This window comes from Antedon bifida, chromosome 10 (genome assembly GCF_963402885.1).
Source record: "Antedon bifida chromosome 10, ecAntBifi1.1, whole genome shotgun sequence".
NCBI classification, from domain to species: Eukaryota; Metazoa; Echinodermata; class Crinoidea; order Comatulida; family Antedonidae; genus Antedon; species Antedon bifida.
In genome coordinates, this window is record NC_136235.1 from 8,321,742 (window position 1) to 8,341,318 (window position 19,577).

At 31.8% G+C, this 19,577-nt stretch overlaps 2 protein-coding genes across 3 annotated transcripts in view; both read right to left on the reverse strand.

Annotated features, from left to right (window-relative positions):
- The window catches only part of LOC144853793 (uncharacterized), a 42,629-nt gene extending 42,422 nt beyond the window's left edge, over positions 1-207 (reverse strand). For both annotated transcript variants that reach the window (XM_078711625.1, XM_078711626.1), the window contains exon 1: positions 100-207. The gene's annotated coding sequence lies outside the window, so the exon portion shown is untranslated. The remainder of the gene's footprint in view (positions 1-99) is intronic.
- A 196-nt stretch (positions 208-403) lies between these two features.
- On the reverse strand, positions 404-13,587 carry LOC144853818 (E3 ubiquitin-protein ligase parkin-like). The gene is made up of 10 exons (XM_078711666.1): positions 13,247-13,587; positions 11,185-11,332; positions 10,147-10,265; positions 8,539-8,622; positions 8,121-8,236; positions 6,839-6,975; positions 6,286-6,347; positions 3,225-3,374; positions 2,673-2,871; positions 404-1,668 (listed from the first exon to the last, which is right to left on the reverse strand). The coding sequence occupies exons 1-10, from the start codon at positions 13,532-13,534 to the stop codon at positions 1,541-1,543; spliced, it is 1,431 nt and encodes a 476-aa protein (XP_078567792.1). The 5' UTR covers positions 13,535-13,587; the 3' UTR covers positions 404-1,540.
- Between the last annotated feature and the right edge of the window lie 5,990 nt (positions 13,588-19,577).

Genomic DNA, 19,577 nt, shown 5'->3' on the forward strand with positions numbered 1-19,577 from the left:
TTTTGGCCTAGCCTACTAGGCCTATAGATAATAATCACTACTTCCTAGCTAGGCCCTACTACTACTAGTAATCTATTATTAGCATAGAATTATAAATACCTTGGTTGTACATGGAGTCTACGACTTTTAGCACCCTGCAATCATCATTAATGACCGATTTATTTACTTCCGAAAACAACAACAAACTGTCCCTTTCTCAACTTTTTTTTTAGAAAGCTTGGCTTCACCATTGGAAACATGATAGAGGGCGCTATTTTATTTCCAACCAAAGATAGTTTTTGTTTGTTCCAATGGTTTCCGAGGTAAGTATTATCTACAAGGAGATCTACGGTATAAAACTTTGGGCTGATATGATCTATATAATTCTATACTAAAAAAAACGAACAAAATAATATAACAATACTTCACAAAATAACCGCTTTATTACCACAAAAAAAAAAACCTTGTCTTAGAGACAAAAATTGACAATTGGTTAAAGCTCAGTTTTTTCAGATAAATCTTTTTTGTTCGACCAATTTTAGTCAAAGTGACATTAAAATTGCATATTCAACAAAAACAATTATTTTTCTGGGGGACAAGATGATATTATTTTGATTAAAATTTGCAATATACCGCTATGTAGTTCTGAAAACTGTTAATTTCTCTTCAATATACTGTACTTTGATCAGGAAAAAATACCTTCCACAGAACTACATAGTGGTGTGTGGCAAACTTTATATTAACATAGTTATTTTGCCATAAAAACCTCAAATAATATATAACTAAATATATAACTAATAATAACAATAACTAACTAATTTCATTTATTTAAATAAAAAACTTTCTTTTTCTGTTAAATCTTCTGTGAATTAAAATTTAACAAACCAAAAAATATTTTACACTAACCTACACTGAAATAATTATTTTGAGAGGAGACGCACAAAAGTTTTTTTATAAATCAACTAAAAAATATATTACTGTGTATAAACTATATCATTTGAGTGAATACATATACACTTACAGTAGAGATTCTCTTTTAAAATTTCTAATTTGTTTAATAATAATATATATATATATATATAAATAATAGTTTGGGTTTGCTGAAAAAGATTTTTATAAACAATAAAATATATTATTTAGGAAATGCTGTATTGTACTGTGTATTGTGATTTTTGTATATTTTGTAAGATCATTTTAATCCAGACCTTGAATTCCCCCGTGTGGGATGATTAAAGAATTTTGAATTGAATTTTGAATTGAATACCTTTCTAACCAACTAACTTATTTAAATATCGTGGAAAATGGGTTCAGTGGTAAAGCATAAGATCATTCACACCAAATTTGTACAATTTGAATCTGTACCTGATTAAGATTCCGAATTCAGAGAAATGGATCAAAAAGTCATTTATTTGGTAAAATCATACAATTTTTTTCTTTTGTCCAATCAGCAGTGAGCATTGCCACCTGATAACCGAATTGCTTGATGTGAAAGCACACTTAACGCTTTTCCTCAGGGTGCTGGATCAAATCAAGGCGCAATGTGAAAGTAGCTTCAGACAGATCATAAAAAGAAAGGTTCCTCTCCAAACCAGTGTAACGCCATGCAGTCATTGTTCCAAGCAACACAACACAACCAACACCATGCATATCTACAGTTGACTCTTGGACATTGCATATGCATACAACCACCTGTAACACAAAATAGAAAAAATAATCATGAATAGGAATATGGTAGTTAAATATCACAGCTTATAGCTCATAAATACTAGCAAGTATACCTGCCCTGAGTCAGTTTTAAATGCAGTTTAAAACATCATCTATCAGATTCATACTCTCCCTATATCCTCAGGATTGATTTACAAAACTTTCAGCTCGATCAGAGCAATTTTGAACTTTACCATTACCTTTGACATCGCATGATCTTGGGTGGCACCCTCTTTGAGATTAATACATGAACCTGATTGGAGCAATTTGAGAATTTGAAATGAACACTAGTCTCTGAATAAAGCCGGAGAGTAAAGGTGCAGCTCATAATCAAACCCAACATTATTCTTCAATATACCTGGGCAAACAATGTTACCCTTTCCCTCTTTGACGACTCCCTTCGCCGAGATCCAGCATAGCTTACAAAGTCAGTTTAACAATATATATAATTACGATTTATAAAACAATATTCATCACACGCTCTATACTTAGGATTACTTTATCTCAGCTCGATTGGAGCAGTTTTAAGAAAATGGGCTTGTCTTCAGCATTATGATGCTGTACTCGAGCTGTTTGACCGATTTCAACTATTAAAAAAAATTATCGTAGAAGGGGATAGGTAAATGCGAAGCATCCTCGTATTAATGTGTGCAGGTATTTTTCAGCATCGACATTTCATATCTTTCTTTATTCTGGAAAAGTCATTCAATACATAAGTACTGGTCTCCCATGAGGTCCAGATTTGTGACTTAATTACAAAATTAAAGCATAATATATACATATGTAAAAAAAAAATTGTAAAAATCGAATACTAAAATTGCTCTTAAATACTTCTAAATTCATTAATTGATCATTTGCGATTTAATGTGCGATTCACCGAATTTTGCCCTTACGTAAATAGATGATGCACCCATGATACACCTCTCCCGGGGGTCGTATATTGTGTCATACAATTGACATAAGAAGGGGTCAGGAGCTGTGATACTAACCATTTTTTTCAACTGGTGCTTTGCAATTAGGACATGGTTTAGTAGTAGCATGAATGGTTGTTCTGGACGCATTGTCCCACCTAGCTCTTTCGGCTCTGGCCAAGTCAACCGGGTAGCCATCTACTTGTGTTGGTATATTTTCATTGTTTGTGCAAAAACCATCATGGTATGATAGTCTGCAAGAACGGCAGAAAACAAACTGAAAAAAAATTTGTACAAATATCATGAGTATATAAATGACATACTTTATCATAGCATAGAAAGGTTATTCCATATCGCATGTGAACGGCTCTCAGCTCTGTAGTCTATCAGTAAACAAGTATGGTGTGCCACTCATGCCTTTACTACAATAACTATAACTATTATACTTACAATGTATTACAGAATTAGACGTCATTACAATGAAGGCAGTAAAGTTTTAAAGAAGTATGTCTATTTATGTATAAAGTTTTGGTTATGAAAAAGATTTTTATAAAATATTTGTTTTTGTTTTATGTTTGTTTTACTATTATAAAATAATTTTCATTATTATCAGGTGTATATTTGACTTACGCCACATCCAATATCACCATGCTGTATACATTTAAGTTTTCGAATATCTTCATCTACAAATATTGCAGAACCACACCCTGGGGCGGGGCACAATACACCTCCATTTTGCAGTACACACTCTTCGGTGGCAAATGACTGGTATTTATTGTACTGTGGGACAATATAAATTATTAGGTCAGGTGGAATGGAATTTATTGCAACCCGGTGGCTTATATTTTTCCATATTTCAAATTAAATGTATGTTTTAAGTTTTACATTTTATCTATCATAAAAAATTAGATTTTATTGCTAAATTTTAAGTTAGATAAATCGTGTCTGATACCACCAAACTTTGAAGTTAAAATAAATATAGTGAGGCATTTGATAAATAGGTAAACTGCTTAAAATAACTTGACATGTTTCGAGAAACTATTCTCATCATCAGAACAGAAAATAATGCCTAGAGTACTTATATACCAATAGGACAGACAAGGGGGTTTTGATGCACTCGAAGAAGATGTGTAATCTCACTAGAAATAAGGTACTTCCTTTTCTATTAAAGATGTTTTAATTAATCTTTCGTCTTTTCATCTCAATGAAAAGCAGGATGACGCCTTAAAATTAGGTCTCACACATTCCATTGTACCACCTAAAATTAGCAAATCTGAAATTTATACATGCTTTGAAATTATACATCGTAATGATATTATCATCATAACACCTGACAAAGGAAATGGGGTTGTTATTCTAAATCATGATGATTACGCCAATGGTATGTTGGACATTCTAAAGGACTCAACTAAATTTCATTTAATTCACAATGATCCCACAATCACCAGAGAAGGACATTTACAAAGATTCTTGAGACAATTAAAAAACAATGGGAAAATTGATCAAGTAATTTATAAGAAAATGTATCCCAATGGTTCACAACCCGCTAGAATGTAAGGCTTGCCTAAAATTCACAGGCGCCGTCCTCCTAATTCTACACCTAAATTTCGACCAATAGTTTCTTCTATTGGAACTATCAATTACAATCTGGCGAAATTTTTGTGCAAATTACTTATTCCGGTATTACCTACACAATATGTGGCGACATTTGTGAAGGAAATCCAGAATGTTGACTCTTCGTACAAATGTATGGTGTCGTTTGATGTTCTTAGTTTGTTCACTAACATCCACTGTTTGAATGCATTGACATTGGTGTTGACTATCACTAATGATGTCAATTATAATGAGCTTAAACAAAAGTGATTTACGCAAATTATTTTTACTTGCTACCTAACGAAAAAAACCAATTTCATATTCAATGGTGAAATTTATGATTAAATAGACGGTGTGTCAATGCCCCTTTGCACCTGTTCTAGCCAATTTATGGGTCAAAAAATGATGCAAATACTTTCTTTGACTTTATTAACGATCAGCAGCCTAACATAAAAGTTCACAATTGAATATGGTCTTCACAGGTCTCCTCACTAATTTTTTTTTCTTAGAAAATTAGGCTTGTTCGTACTTTGATTAACAGAGTTTACAAAATTGAATAATTCCTGGTCTAGTTTTAGTAATGGCATTTCCATTCTTAAAACCGTTTAAGTAAGAACTGTTTCCCCCTCAGTATAATTTATGATAATATTTATTGATATCTTAATAATTTTCTCTCTCCTTGCAATGTTACGTCTGTTGAGTCGATTATTGAACAAAATAAGGTTTTTTTTTAACATGCAATTATTGCAAAGGAGTTACTATTAAATTAGCATTGAAATCATTTAAAATTTCAAACTTTTTTAGTCTTAAGGACCCTGTCCCCGATATGTTCCGCTCTCGTGTTGTATATAAATTTAAATGTATGGGATGTAATTCCATGTATATTGGTGAAACCAATAGACGGTTATCAATGCGGGTGCGTGAACATTTCAGGGACAAGGCCTCTCACATTTTTCAACATTTGCAGGATTCATAACAGTGTAAGGCCCTCGCGAATGCGGAATGCTTCACCATTCTTCTGCAGATTCCGCCTTTAAACTTATGATCAAGCCCTCCACATTGCGTGGAGGAAATCTTCCTTTGAACAAACAAATCTATAACTTAGGCGTCACGCTTGCCATATGATTGTTGTCTACGTTTTTTTGTGTTTTATTATGCTAATTACTTCCTCATTTACATACAACCTGTCCTATTGGCATATAAGTACTCTAGGCGTTGTTTTCTGTTCTGATGATGAGAATAGTTTCTCTAAACATGTCAAGTTATTTTAAGGCAGTTTGCCTATTTATCAAATGCCTCACTATATCAATTTTAAGTATTATAAAAAAAAATGTGAATACAAAGAGTTAAACAGAACATTTTTTTAAATCTTTTATGGGTCTCTCCAATCTTAATTCATTCATTATTGTATGCATATATTTTGGTTTACAATAATTCATTATTATATAATATAATAAAATAATATTATAGATCAAGTTAAGGCAGCACACAAACAATATTTTTTTCATAGTACTGTATACAAATACTGCACATACATTACATTAAAATAATATTTATAATGGATAGTGTTTCAAATAACAGTTACATTTTTTTAACAAGCAATTTCATGAAAAAGAATTCCTTAATAATTATATATTTCTTATCTATCATTCATTTTTTTTACATAATTATTATTTATAACATTGATGCTATGTATTTTCTTTCTTTTTTTTCATTCTTTATTTTCAGTTATAAAGAGATTATTTAGCTGTTAGTTGTTTTAATACATTAGCAAATAAACAGAACATTTTACTCCAAATAACTATTCAATATTTTGGCCCATATTAAAGATAATAACAGAATTGCTGGCTTGATTTAAGATATTTTAATATTAACTATTGCAATATTAAGGGCATGAATTCTATTCATACTAGTTTATGTTGAGCTTAACAACACACTTGCACATTTCATTCAAAATCAGTTATTATTTTGTCAATCGTAAGGTGGTTTTAAACAGCACTAAATGAAGAGATATTTACTCTTGAATAGAGTACAAGGCAAGGATATATGCATACTTTTTCCTCTGAAAAGGTGGAGAAATGTTTGAAATAAAATTTACCTCATCGTGTCCAAGTACTCTAAAGTGGTGTGTTTCTTCTATCAGAGAATTTTCACAGCCAACTGAGAAAAGAAGATAACTATTAATAATAATAATATCCTGGATTTATATGTTGTGAAACCTAAGCGCTGTACATATTATTACCCCGGTCAATTTTTGGGTCAAATGGAAACATATTCCCACAATTTTTTTTCTTAGGCTTTTTCTTTATTTGAAACGGTTTATGAATCTCTATCAGTCAGACAACTTCAATTGCTTATTTTAAGACTGCTTTGAAAACTGAATGTGCGCTATTTATTATCACTATTTCTAAATTGCAGTTGGACTTGATATGTAAAACAGAATAAGATATTTCAAAGCAAACTAAGGCATTTAAAAGCCCTCAACATTTTCCCACTACTACCAAGTATTAACAGAAGTCCCAAAAAGCCCTTACAAAGGTAGATGATGAGCTTAGATTACTGTACATACTTCACCAGAACAATGTTTTTCCATGCCTTGCAACTATATGTCTTAGGCCAAGTGACGACAGTAGTTTTTACCTATTGCTTACCTGGACAAGGAAGTGAGTAGCCTATTTCATTGTGTTGGATAAATTGACGTTCATTCAATTTCGTATGGCAGTATAGTTTAAAGCATTCTAAGCAGATCACGTGACTTGATTCACAAGAAAATACCAGTACAGGGTCACTAAAATAATATGAAAATGATATTTATAGTGAATTGAATGTATATATTGTAGTAAATTTGTTTACGAAACACAAACCAACTTGGTTGGCATTTATCAATATTTGCTTACATTTTTGCTTAAGCAGAAATATTTAAGAAGTGCTTAAGCAAACTTAATATTATTTATCAAACCGAGCAGAAAAATTGTCTTAGTTAAATTTTACTTTGCGCATGCAAATATTAAACTCCAGAGGGCAGCAAATTATGTCTTAAGACGAAAAATCCTTGCTTACATGTGCGCATCAGCTTTTTTCTCTTAGCAATGGCTGCGCTATAACATTTTATATCAGCATTCTTCACTCCCAACAAGAGGGCGCATTCTGGTTACTATGTTTTTATTACTTGAAATACATACGAAAATCATTCGCTCTAAACTTAAATCAAATCAACATCTATTTATTTTTATCAATGACAGCGACCCTTGGCAGCCGATACAGTTAGTTAGTAAAGTTAGTCAAATGGGTTGTACCTATCCCAAAAATATTTGTTTTGCTTGTCCAATTTCTAAGCCATCTTACTGAAGATCAATATCATTATTTTAGCGTCCGTGGTACCACGGAAAATGCACTACCGTAGCCTTTTGAACGTTCAATGTTCCGGCCTATCACACTTGTGTTGTCCAAAAAAGAATTTTTATGTTGCAGAAATGAGATAAGACAAAATTTTTCGTCTTAAGGCAGGGTTAAGATATAATTACATATAAGTACATACTTTTGCTTAGTATTATTAAAATAAATCTGACATAAGCAAAATAAAGTATTTAAGGCAAAGTTAAGACGATTTTTTTGCCAGCATTTGTACGGGGAGCGCGTGCAGCGATATCCTTAATCTCGCGATTGTTCTGAAATCATATGTACATCCCTAATACGTTAATAAAAATAATAAAATATATGGTCCTCGGTCAAGTTGTCCTTTAAGTATATACTTGTATCGATGAAAAATTGATTGCTCAATTTTTCCACTTTTTTTCCCAAATTTTTTAACTCAGCTCCGCCTTGATAAAAATAGAGCAGTCAATTTTTCAACTCATGAAATATTTTCACAATTCAATGAACATTCATTACTTGTATACCATTGGCTAATGATACTGAATTCATTATACTTACTACACATGATCACAGGTAAGGCATGGTATATCTCTTGTGTTTGTTTTCACTAAGTGTAGAGCTGGAACGCGACCCCCTTCACTGCCTTGGTGGTTTGCACACTTGAAATAGAATTCCTATAAATAGATAATTTAAAACTTATCTCATTTTTTTATATACAGTACACTGTATAAAACAAGTTCAGTAACAACTTTACAACTACTTGAGATGCTAATTGGTTTACATTAAACGTTAATTTGTTACATTTAATGTCACCTCAGTAGTTTGAATACTGTATGTTCAATATAAGTTACTAATCAAAAAATGTTGTTTAAATTACAGTATTCAATAATTTGTTAAGCAACTCAGTTTTACAAAACCATAGGGTAGAAAAAACTGAAAATGGGAATATTGCAAAATTAAGCAATTTTAAACTCACTGATTTATCTCCATTACAACCATCTAATTGACAACATCCTTGAATCTTTCCTGGGGTCAGAACATCTTCCCAACATGTGACGTCCTAAAATCGAGAAAGAACTAGATTAGGTAAATGGTAGACAGGGGTCCCAACTTGGAAAATTAGAATACTGGGTAAAATTTATAAAAGCACCACAAAAACAATAAAGGGTGCTAGAATAAAAAAAAAATGTTTTAATATAGAGGGCACAATCAACATATCTTGCATCAGCATTTATGCAATGGGTATGCTAGGAGTTTAAACAGAACATACGCCAATATATTGTGTTTTGTTTTGACCAAAAGGTCTTCAAGTAGTAAAGCTGAAAATATATGTTTATATTCTGTACATTATTGTTAAAACATTGTTAAAATTGTATGTGTGCAAAGCCCTGGAGATGAAAACCATGTGTTGATCTGGCCCTCTGCAGTTAAATAAAGTTGAATTGAGTTATTTTGTAATTTACCTGAACTCGTTTATTTATATTATTGGGCTCTACCTCCATGTATTGAGTACTCTATCCATGTGATTTGAATTTATCTATATTTATATATAAACACATCAGGCACAGAACACTAATTCTAAACCGCCCGGTGATATACTGAAATTTAATTAATTAATTTGAAACGATAAAGATGAGGAAATATGTATATAAAACCAGGTCTTCTTTTTAGTGACCCTTAATATTAGGCCAGTACTCCTACAGGTCATTAACTCAAAAAGTGATTGCAAGATCTTTTACCAAAATGAAAATATAGATAGATATGTGGTCAAGGACCACTCCATTAGATTTTGGAGGCAATCCTGACTAGGGTCCTGGACCACTTTTTATTATTATTTTTAGACCTGCTAGTGTTAAAAGATAGGAGATAATTTTCAAAAGCCAGCGAGCAGTCTTAAAGTAACAAGTAAACTGAAATTGCATTTTTCGAGAACTACTACTGTACAAGAGGCAAGAGTTTAATTTGTGACTTGTAATTTTAAAACATAATTTGATTTAATGTACAGGTTTTTTGACACAACCTATTTCTTTTCAAATTCACCCATTTGGCGTTACTGTTCTATTGTTAGTTGACTGAAGCTATTGTTAGTTGAAAGGCTGATTACATAACCATTCACCAAACTCGCATACACATGGTTGTAGTAAAATTAGCCTAATCACACGCAGCATTAGGACACAATCTTTCCCTGAGAAATCTTATGTAGTGTCTATTTTACAGTAGGTGGAGGTATGTACTCTTGGAGTGCCGTTTTAGTTTATTGTTGTTTCACACAACAGTTAAATGTTTGTCGTAATGAAATTTGTAGCAAATTTTTTGCCTCGTTAATTTCTAGAGTGTATTCCACTCAGTAGGTTTGAGTCTCATGGCAGAGACCTACGAAGCGCAGGGTGTAGTTCCAGTCTCTCTATCCAGAGACGAGTTTTTACAAGAAATGCATGCCAATTATTTTTTCCATGAACCTGGTTTTCCTCAGGTATAGTCCCACACCCAAAGTTGGAACAATTTTGTGTTCTAGAGATTATTCCAAAAATACAATAAAATTAAAAAACCAAGAAAAGTTATTTAAATAAAAGAATTACAACACCTGTAAAACTGTAAATGCTCCTTGTTTACATTTCTGACAACAAACTCTAAGCTTTCCCTGTGTAACTTTACTGCAAGGTTCTTTACAAAATACATAAAAGCATGGTTTCTTCTTCAAATCTGAAAGAATTAAATCAAATGAAAAAACATGTTATTCAGTTTAATGTAGCCTAGGAATGCCAACATTTTGGGCTTATGTACCTGGAACTGAAAGCATCTCAACTCAAGTGAATTTAGTTGTGCAAGACTTTTCGAGCAACTTAACCGAACTAGTGTGCAAGTGCTTATGTTGACAATAGAACTGATTGAACTAGTCATGGATACCATGCGCAAGGCACAATTTGGAGTTAAATAGGAACCTGTGTGTACTTATATTAATAGTGAACTGGTCACTACTAGTACTAGTCATGGTTACTCAAACCGCATACATGACACGATTCAGTTCTGGAAAAAGTAGAAAATGCTCAAAGAAATTCAACTGTGCTTATACTTTGACTAGTGGTCAGTTGCACAAAGCACTTTTTTCGAGTGAAAGTTAACCAGAATATGATGAAATCGTACATTTGAGAATCATATGCTGTAAAAACATTTGCTCTTGGGCAAGATCAAAAACCACCAGCCTACCAAGGATGACCATTGAGCTTGGGCTAATGGCTAGGGTTACATTCAAGCTACAGGTAAGTAGTAGGTACTGCAATAATAACACATTTATACTGTAAAATACTAACTTACTGTACTACAATTACCGTAACTGATTGATGCAAAAATCAGTTACTACTTCATAGTACATCTTTCTACTGCCAAGGAGACTTGGTCACATGTTCAGACATGGTTCCTGTCTGTCATCGGCAATTCAAATCGAACATCGATGTTTTGTTTCCACGGATGTGTTCCAATCGATATGTGCATAGGCGCATTGACATTCAATTTGATTTGCCGGAATTGGACTGGAACCGTGCAAGAACATGTGTGAAAGATCCTTTAAAGATGGTATTGATAGTATTACAAGCATTCAGAAGCAACAATACAGTAGGCCTACCCTCATTAGATGACGTCGCTGCTTCTAAATCTGAAAGCCTAGATAAAAGTGATGAGTAGGCTGGTCTATTGTAGTCATCCCTTTGTGCTTCATCTGTTTTCACATCAACAACTATGTGAATCATACTTCCATCAGGGATTTCACAGTCCTATGCAAATCAATTTTTATGAAAAATGCATAACTTTACTTAAATCTGAAGCATACCACAATCATGGTTAAAAATATAATAGGAAATACGCACATTTGTGTGCTTGGAATATAAGGCATATAGACATACCAGTATGGTTGTCTGTCAATGTTTAAACCCGCTGAGAAATTTTGTGCAGTAATATGTCTTCCTGTATATTTTTTCATACTACAAATAAATTTCCGATACTGTATTTAAAAACTTTATTATAATATTGTACATTGCATTAAAACACTTGAATAAACTTAACTACATTCAATTTTTCGAATATAATTGCCATTTCTATGGCAAAATATACAATAAATAAATACTTTATTGGCTGGATATATCTCAATCCTTTCTCACTGAAAGTTGGTACTGTATATATAATAATAATGGTTATTCATATTGTAACATGATGATAGTCGGCAATGTGAATAGTTATTTGCCTATACTTTAACAATGCAGTTAACGAACAACTTAATCTCTTGAATGTCCAAGTGTGGTTGCTCACCGTGTGCAACAAAAATGAGTGCGCAAAACGGAATTGCAGTACGTACACGCATATAAACGATGACGTCATTAAGAGGGAAGCCGATCACTCCGGCCGCCGTATCAGTTTAGGGCGATGTTATGCACTCCGGGCGCTATTCAATTCGACTTCCTGTGCAAAGGGGCCGTTAGTATGGAGCGCCCATATCTACGTTTTCTATACTGTTCAGTGTTATAACAAATTCTTAGTGACCAAAAAAATTAAAAGAAAAAAGAATTTAAATGGAACTAGTTGAATATTTATTAGCAACAATTTTACTTTTTTCATTAACATTCAAAGAAGTTGGAACTGCTTTATCTTTCAAACTAAACTTAACTTTTTCCTTTCAAATAATCAAATATCTGTCTAATTAATGTTTGTTATAGTTAATAACAATATTTACAATAATTTTAATTAATTTATTTCAAATAATCAAATATCCGTCTAATTAATGTTTGAATAACAATATTTAATTTCTTTCTATGTACATTTTATGTTTAATGCTAGTATTACTGTAGGTCTAATCAAATTGTCTGACATTGTGCAAGATAATGCGCGATCCAGCAATCTACAATTTTTACTGTAAGATAGTGACAAAGTAGTAAATCTTATTTCCATTCCGGGTTTTAATACTAAAACGATGGCCTAAGCACCTTTACTTCTGCTGCCTCTAGCTTATGGAATGACTTACCCGCCTCTATTAGGTCGTGTTCTTCCAATTCCACCTTCAAATCTGCCTCATCTTTTCCTTTAGAACTAAGCTCTCATACACTGCGCCTTTAATCACTTTTCTTTAAATCCATTTAAAGCACATATAGCTATATTGTCACAGAAGACTCCATACAATAACTAATCAGCATGGAAGGAATAAGTATAACATAAACTCCACACTCTCCTATTCCTAATAAAGCATAAAACCTGGAATTGTATCAAGAATTAATATATCATTTTTGTACAATCCAATTTACAATGATTTTATATTTTAATTTATATGATAAAAATAATGACATATAGGGTACATTGCAATCAATTACATTAATTAATCACATTACAATTAATATACTAGCCTATTACATTGGATAAAACACATACATTATTTTGTTTTAGCATTAGACCTAATTTAAAACACTTGCGATGTTGTTGCGATCCTGAAAGAGAAAAAATATACTGTATGGGCAGTTACAAATGTTTATTTTGATTCTCTACAAAAAACGTGTCTCGGTTGTAAAAGACTCATTGGGCGCTCCATAGCTGCGGCCGGAATGAAGCTCGAATGAATCGCAGCCGGATTGAAGCGCGGCCGGAGTGATCTGTATTACAGTATTAAAAATCAAGTTAAATACGATCATCCTATCAAATTATACCTTAATATTCAAAGCATTTAGTAATTCCACTCCTGCAAAAATAACTTTGATAGAATTGTGTTTATTCAAGTCTAGGCCTAGGCGGAATGTCTCCTGGCTCAACACTTTATTCAGGGGTCCTACAGAGTCTATTTTTGGGGTTTGGGTAGGCCGAGGCCTAGCTTCAGCAGGAGGCCCACTTCCAAATTGAGCAACGATTGCCTTCTTTAATTCCAAGACAGTCCATTTTTCGTCTACAGTTAACGATATTTTATCTCTACCATTAAGCATTATAAACACTTCAAACATATTTCTATAATTTAACACCACTAAGCTAGATTACATCTAGGCCTAGGCTAAGCCTAGTTTAGTTTATCTCTGCACTAGCGAACGACAACGGATATCAATCAATGTCGGCCACATACCAAATCGGCCCCCAACACAATAAAAGCAATATGTATGGAACGCCATTAAAGCATGCTATTGCCCATGCAAAGGTGTTTGTTAAATTTACCGTCCGTTTTATGTTTTAGACTAGTAGGCCTACGCCTACATTACAAAAAGGAAAGCCTTTTTATTTTTTATTTCAGTTTTATTTTTAAACTTATTTAACTATTTACATTGTTTTTAAATTAATAAACTTAAGTAAAAAAGTTTACTATATTTTAATTAACAGTTTATAGGCCTATGTTTTACTTAACAGATTTAAAAATATATATAGGCCTACTCACTTATTTACGTTAACATTATTTTACAAATACACATTATTTCTTTAACTTTACTAAATTTAACTGCATTTACCTTATTATTTTCTTTAAATGAACATTACTACATTATTTGATTTGTCAACTAAATTACTTAATTATTTAATATAATATTATTTAATAACAATTGCATGTACGTTGAAGATTACTAAATTCTTTGTCTTAATTACATTTTTACTTTATTGCTCGATTAACCAAAAATTAAACTACACGCGCATTTCTACTAATGACCGCTGGCTCTGGTCCCACAGACCGTTGAGGCGCTGGGTGGCTCTGGCAGCGTGCCGAGACTGGTTTCTGAGATTGTCTCCTCTCAGAAGGAGCTCTGTAATTGAAGTATGGCTCTCTTCGTGGAGAAGTTTAACCAACAGGTAAAAGTGAAGGTTAGCTGTGAAATACAAAGAAAGAGGAGCGTTAATGGTATTTCTCAGATTATAGATTCAATTATTATAGTTGTGGTTGCAATTAAGAATTATGAGAAGAAATATTAAAGTAACAACTACCAAAATTACAAACTTACATCTCTTAGTTCGAAGATTCAGGCGTTGGTGGTAACCTTCAAGGTCGTTGTTGGTCCTGATGTCTTGACCACCCAATCAATTGGCGTAAATGTATCGCTGTGAACCCAGTAGTTGTAAACATCCAACATCTCTCACATTATTGGTGATCGTCGTCCAGTCATTTCAATCCGTCTGAATACAGTTGGGATGTGCTCCACGGGCAACACTGGCAATGCCATAATTTCGCAGAGCAAAGTTCTTGTGGCCGCATCTCCCATGTAAGCGCGCTGAAGTCCAAACTCTTGAATTTTACGGTATATTACCTATTAAAAGATAACATTTACACTAGAAACAGTGTAAGTACCTGAAAAAGAAATGATTTGTAATAACCAATATTAATAATCACATAACAACAAAACAAAAACTGACAAAACACCTCTCACCCCTCCCCCTCCCCTCGGCCCCTCAAACGCATTAATTTCAACCTATCTTACTCATCTTTACAGCAATTATATTTTATAATTGTAATCATAGTACTTTCATCGGACTTATGATTTTTATCGCACCTGATTCTGTTTTTCCTCAACACAAATTCTTTAACACAAATCCCTCTACCGCCAAAAGTAGTGTAGGTCGATTTTAACCGGAAAAAGTCAACTGGAAAGCATTGTTTGTCTTCTACATTGATATTAAATATGAAAATATGGTTTTGATTGGTTAGCTTGTTCTATCGGACCAATCAGATTTATGAAATCCCTTCGAAACTCCTCCTTCGACGCTTATGCATTACTGAACATAGCGAGACCCGATGTTCAGGCCCGAAATATACTTGATACAAAACAACTAAAATGACTACCGTAAATCTTCTAATAGTAACCCACACTCTAATATAGTATTGAAGTTGGTATGCCTGCAAACGAGATTATTTGGTGCAATTCTTGCATTACATATGAAAATAGGCAACTATATTTTAAAAAATGGATAGAGAACGGGATTATTTATATGAAAGATCTTTTTAATAAAGATTCAACAATAAAGTCTTTTTCACAACTTAAAGAAGTGGTGCAAAGAAAAGAATCCTTCACCATAGAATACTTTATGCTTTTTAAGACAATCCCAAAAGAGTGGATTAATGGTAACTATAACCAAAATTGTGACCAAGTACTTAATTCCCCTGGATTTTACACAAAGAATAATTTTATAACAATAGAGTCACTAACAAATTTATTAATAAGGTATGAACTTATACATAAATATTTAAAACCACCAAGCAGTCAAGTGTACTGGCAACACCGCTTCAAATTTTACGAATTTCGGGGATGATATTTGGAACAATCTATGCATAGTCTCCTAATACCCTAGAGTATTCTCTACAAACTGGAAAATCCTGAATAATTGTTACCCACAACAAACATTTTACTGAAAAAATGGGAATAAAAATTGTAATGCACAATTGATAGACAATATAGAACATTATTTATATCTGTGTCCCAGAGTCTCCTGTTTATGGGATGAACTGAGACGAAATATAATGATAAATATAGAGTTAGAACATGTTATGTTTGGATTTTACGCATAAAGAATGAATTGTAAATATATAAATAAAATTATTTTTATTTCAAAATTCTCAATATATATTTAAACACAGTAACCATAAAAACAATCTTATTAAATGTCTTTCATAATGAACTAATCACAAGGAATGTGCAATATTTGTACTAAGATTGGTAACATAATATACGACGTTTTATGTCGTTAAATATTTTATGCTTTTTATCATATGGGTTTTTTTCCCTCTTGGACTCACTTATAATTCGTGCAGCATTCGCTATGTTAAATTTTATGTAACAATAAGGCAAAAGAAACTCTGTTGAAAAGTGGATTCATTTAAAATAAAAAGCAATGTTAAAAGAAAATATTTTGTTAGTTTAAATAGCTAGTAAGTAGTAATTTATAGTTAAAAGAGAGAATATGCATTGTTAATTGAATATATGTTTGATCGAAACAAATGCAATAGTAGACTGTAAATATCTATAACAAAAAAAAATGCTAAGAGAATGGGAATGTGTATAGAGGTTAGAAGAGATTATATGCATAAAAAGAGGAAATCAGTACTTACTAGTAGAAATTATATAATAGATACAAATAAAAAAATATTGATAATATGTTTCGAAATGAATACAACTGATTGTTCTAATCAGATGAAAAAACAACCATTGTTGATAGAATATTAGATGTAAAATTGGATGGATTTATTGAAAATAAAATGTATTAATAGAAAAAAAATGTAAAACTACTGAGAAAACGGAAATGTAATATATATTATATGAAATGAGAGTATATACAACAATTGTAATACATTTATGAAAGATTGAATGATGAATAAAGGTGGTGGTTAACGACAAAAAAAATCTCTATTTTTAAATGCTAAAATTAAGATCACAAGCAAAAGAAAACGATAGAGATTCACACAATAATAAAAATGTTAGAATCAACTGGTACTTGATATAGCGCATTATGCTGAAAGCCTCAATGCGCTTTACATAGACAGAAAAAGTAAGAAAATTAAAAATTCAAAAGCCCATCTGGCTTTATAATGCAAATTTTGTCAGGTGAACATACTTTAAACATATTTTTATCCAAAATTTATATGACACTGTTTTCTAACCATGTTATGATAATTACTACTTGCCATGTTTTAACATTTATATGAAATGTTTATTTCTAGTATTTGTATTTTACCCTTTTGGTGTCGTACCGTGGTTACCCATTATCATATTATGTTTTTATATGTGACAAGAAAGACACATTTTGAGCCAGAGTGCTGAAATCAAATTTAATTAAATTGAATATTTGAAATGATATTTCTCAGTAAAATGTCATTAAACGCGTCCACAAAAAATTCGTTTATTTAACTGGGAAGAACCGACTTCAAAAGTGTTAATGTTGTGCAAGTCGAAGAAGAAATTCTAATCCGATTTCAGTCAAATTAATGTTCAAGTTCATCGACATTATTAACGCGTTTAGTTGTCTGAAGGAGTTTGTCCTGTGTGATTAAAAATACCGTATTTTTCCTATTGTGTTAAACCCACATTAATGCATGAATATTTTCTACGTAAGAAACCATTTAGCCAACTAGCAGCTTGAGGAAAACCATTAGTAGTTAATTATTTGTAATTATGCTGACGTCACGCAACAATAATTAATGAAAATTTATGTTTTATTTATTTATACAGAAATTTAGAAAATATTATGTTAATGTAATAATCACAGTTTCTCTGGATCGCGTTGGAAAAAAGAATGGTATTATCGGTGGAGGTATGTGTCCAGATACGATATATTTATATTTTAGTTTTTTGTCACTCAAATTCCAATATTGATGTATTTGTATACCGTACGGCATATTTGTTGTGTGTGAATACACTTTATAGACCGTCATTTTTAATTTAACTTTTTACACATGAGATTTACAACGGTTTTAAAATTGTTTAATATAACGTTCTTAAATTGAGCTCTTAATCATTTTTAAAGATATTTACTTCAACAATTTCCAATAATCTGCAATACACCTAGTCTTTCCCCAAGTTTAAGTTACGTGTGCTCTTTTATATTTTTGTTGTAACAAGTTTTATGTGAATGATGTACAGTAAAACTCTATATAATTTTATAATTGTTATGTATGTTAGTGTATCAAACGACACATTTCCAATTGTATGTATTGTGTATGAAATTGGACAATAACAGTTTTTTGAATTTTTTTTTGGAATTTCTAAAATTTGTTTCAATGTTCCTAAATATCATGATGTAGACGGTGTAGGCCTAAATGTTATTGAACTACAATAAAAAAAATGACCGTACTATATGATACTTAATTCTATTTGCCGCGTTATAAAAATATTAAACTTACAAAATAAGTTGCGGATTTGGAGCGCGTGCGTCATCACGGTGTCATCTATTATCAGGAACTAGAATGAATGTAAATATGGCTATACTAATTTACATTTATTGGTAATAATCACTCAAGTCGTATGGTAATAAGTTACAAAACATGTTGATTAAAAATGTTAAATAGCAATATTTGCAATGCAGCAACAAGCAGTATCATCGCTTTTGTAAGAAATAAGCCGATATTGTTTTACTGCATCAACACAACAGGTAAAAATTTAAGTTAATATTTTTATATGATTTTTTAGATATTTGATTTCATATTAATGTACGATGTGGACATAGGAAATATTCGTTTAAATAGAAGTGTGGTTGACATAATTTTGCTCTAAATTAGGTTCACCTCTTTCAGGTATTTCCAATGCCATTTTCTTTTCTTAAACCTGATGATGTAGACATATTGGATTTTTGAAAATATAATATTTGTTGACCAACGTTTTTAGTCGCGTGGACGCGACTCTATAGTTCACTGTCGGTCTGTCGGTCTTTCTGTCGGTCCGGTATCACTATGCATTGTAGCACGCGACTTAATGGCTGTTGGCCTTGTTAGCCTTTGTGCTGATGTTTGTATGTTTTTATATACCGAAATAAATAAACTATATTGTAATTATTTTGACTAATTATGCAATTTATGTTTAGGATCATAGTTCACAAGGTCTATTTTCCATAATGCCTATAGAGGAACTGAAACCATTGTTGGCGAATAATTTGAATAAAAGTAAGTTTATTATTTTTGTGGTGTACACTTAATAAAATACATGTTAGTGGATATTAAGAAGAATGTTCAGAAATTACATTCAACCTTTATTACGATATTTAAGTGATATTTTTAAATTTACAATTCCACTCTATTCAAGATGCGAATTAGATCTAAAAAAGTTATTTATTTGAATCAAGTTGAAATCAAAACAGATCGTAACTTACTAGAATTGAATTTTGATTATGATTTTTGATTTTTTTCCTCACTTTTGTTGTTAACACCACTTTTATTCATTCAATCATCTTTATATTTTCCTACATGATAATGAAGTACAGTAAATTCTCTACTTTTTTCGTTATTTTCTGTTTTCTCATATCTATTACTTTTATACAAAATTGATTATTAAACCCACTACTGTAGTATAACTAATGATCACTATAGTA

Bases quoted from the DNA above. Each gene is read 5' to 3' on its own strand.
- LOC144853818 (XM_078711666.1), bottom strand. From the start codon at position 13,534: ATGTTTGAAGTGTTTATAATGCTTAATGGTAGAGATAAAATATCGTTA. The intron at 6,348-6,838 runs GTAAGCAATAGG...TTCTTTTCTCAG, and splicing joins CTACTCACTTCCTTGTCCAG to TTGGCTGTGAAAATTCTCTG. The intron at 2,872-3,224 runs GTAAGTCAAATA...ATTTTTTTTCAG, and splicing joins ATGGTGATATTGGATGTGGC to TTTGTTTTCTGCCGTTCTTG.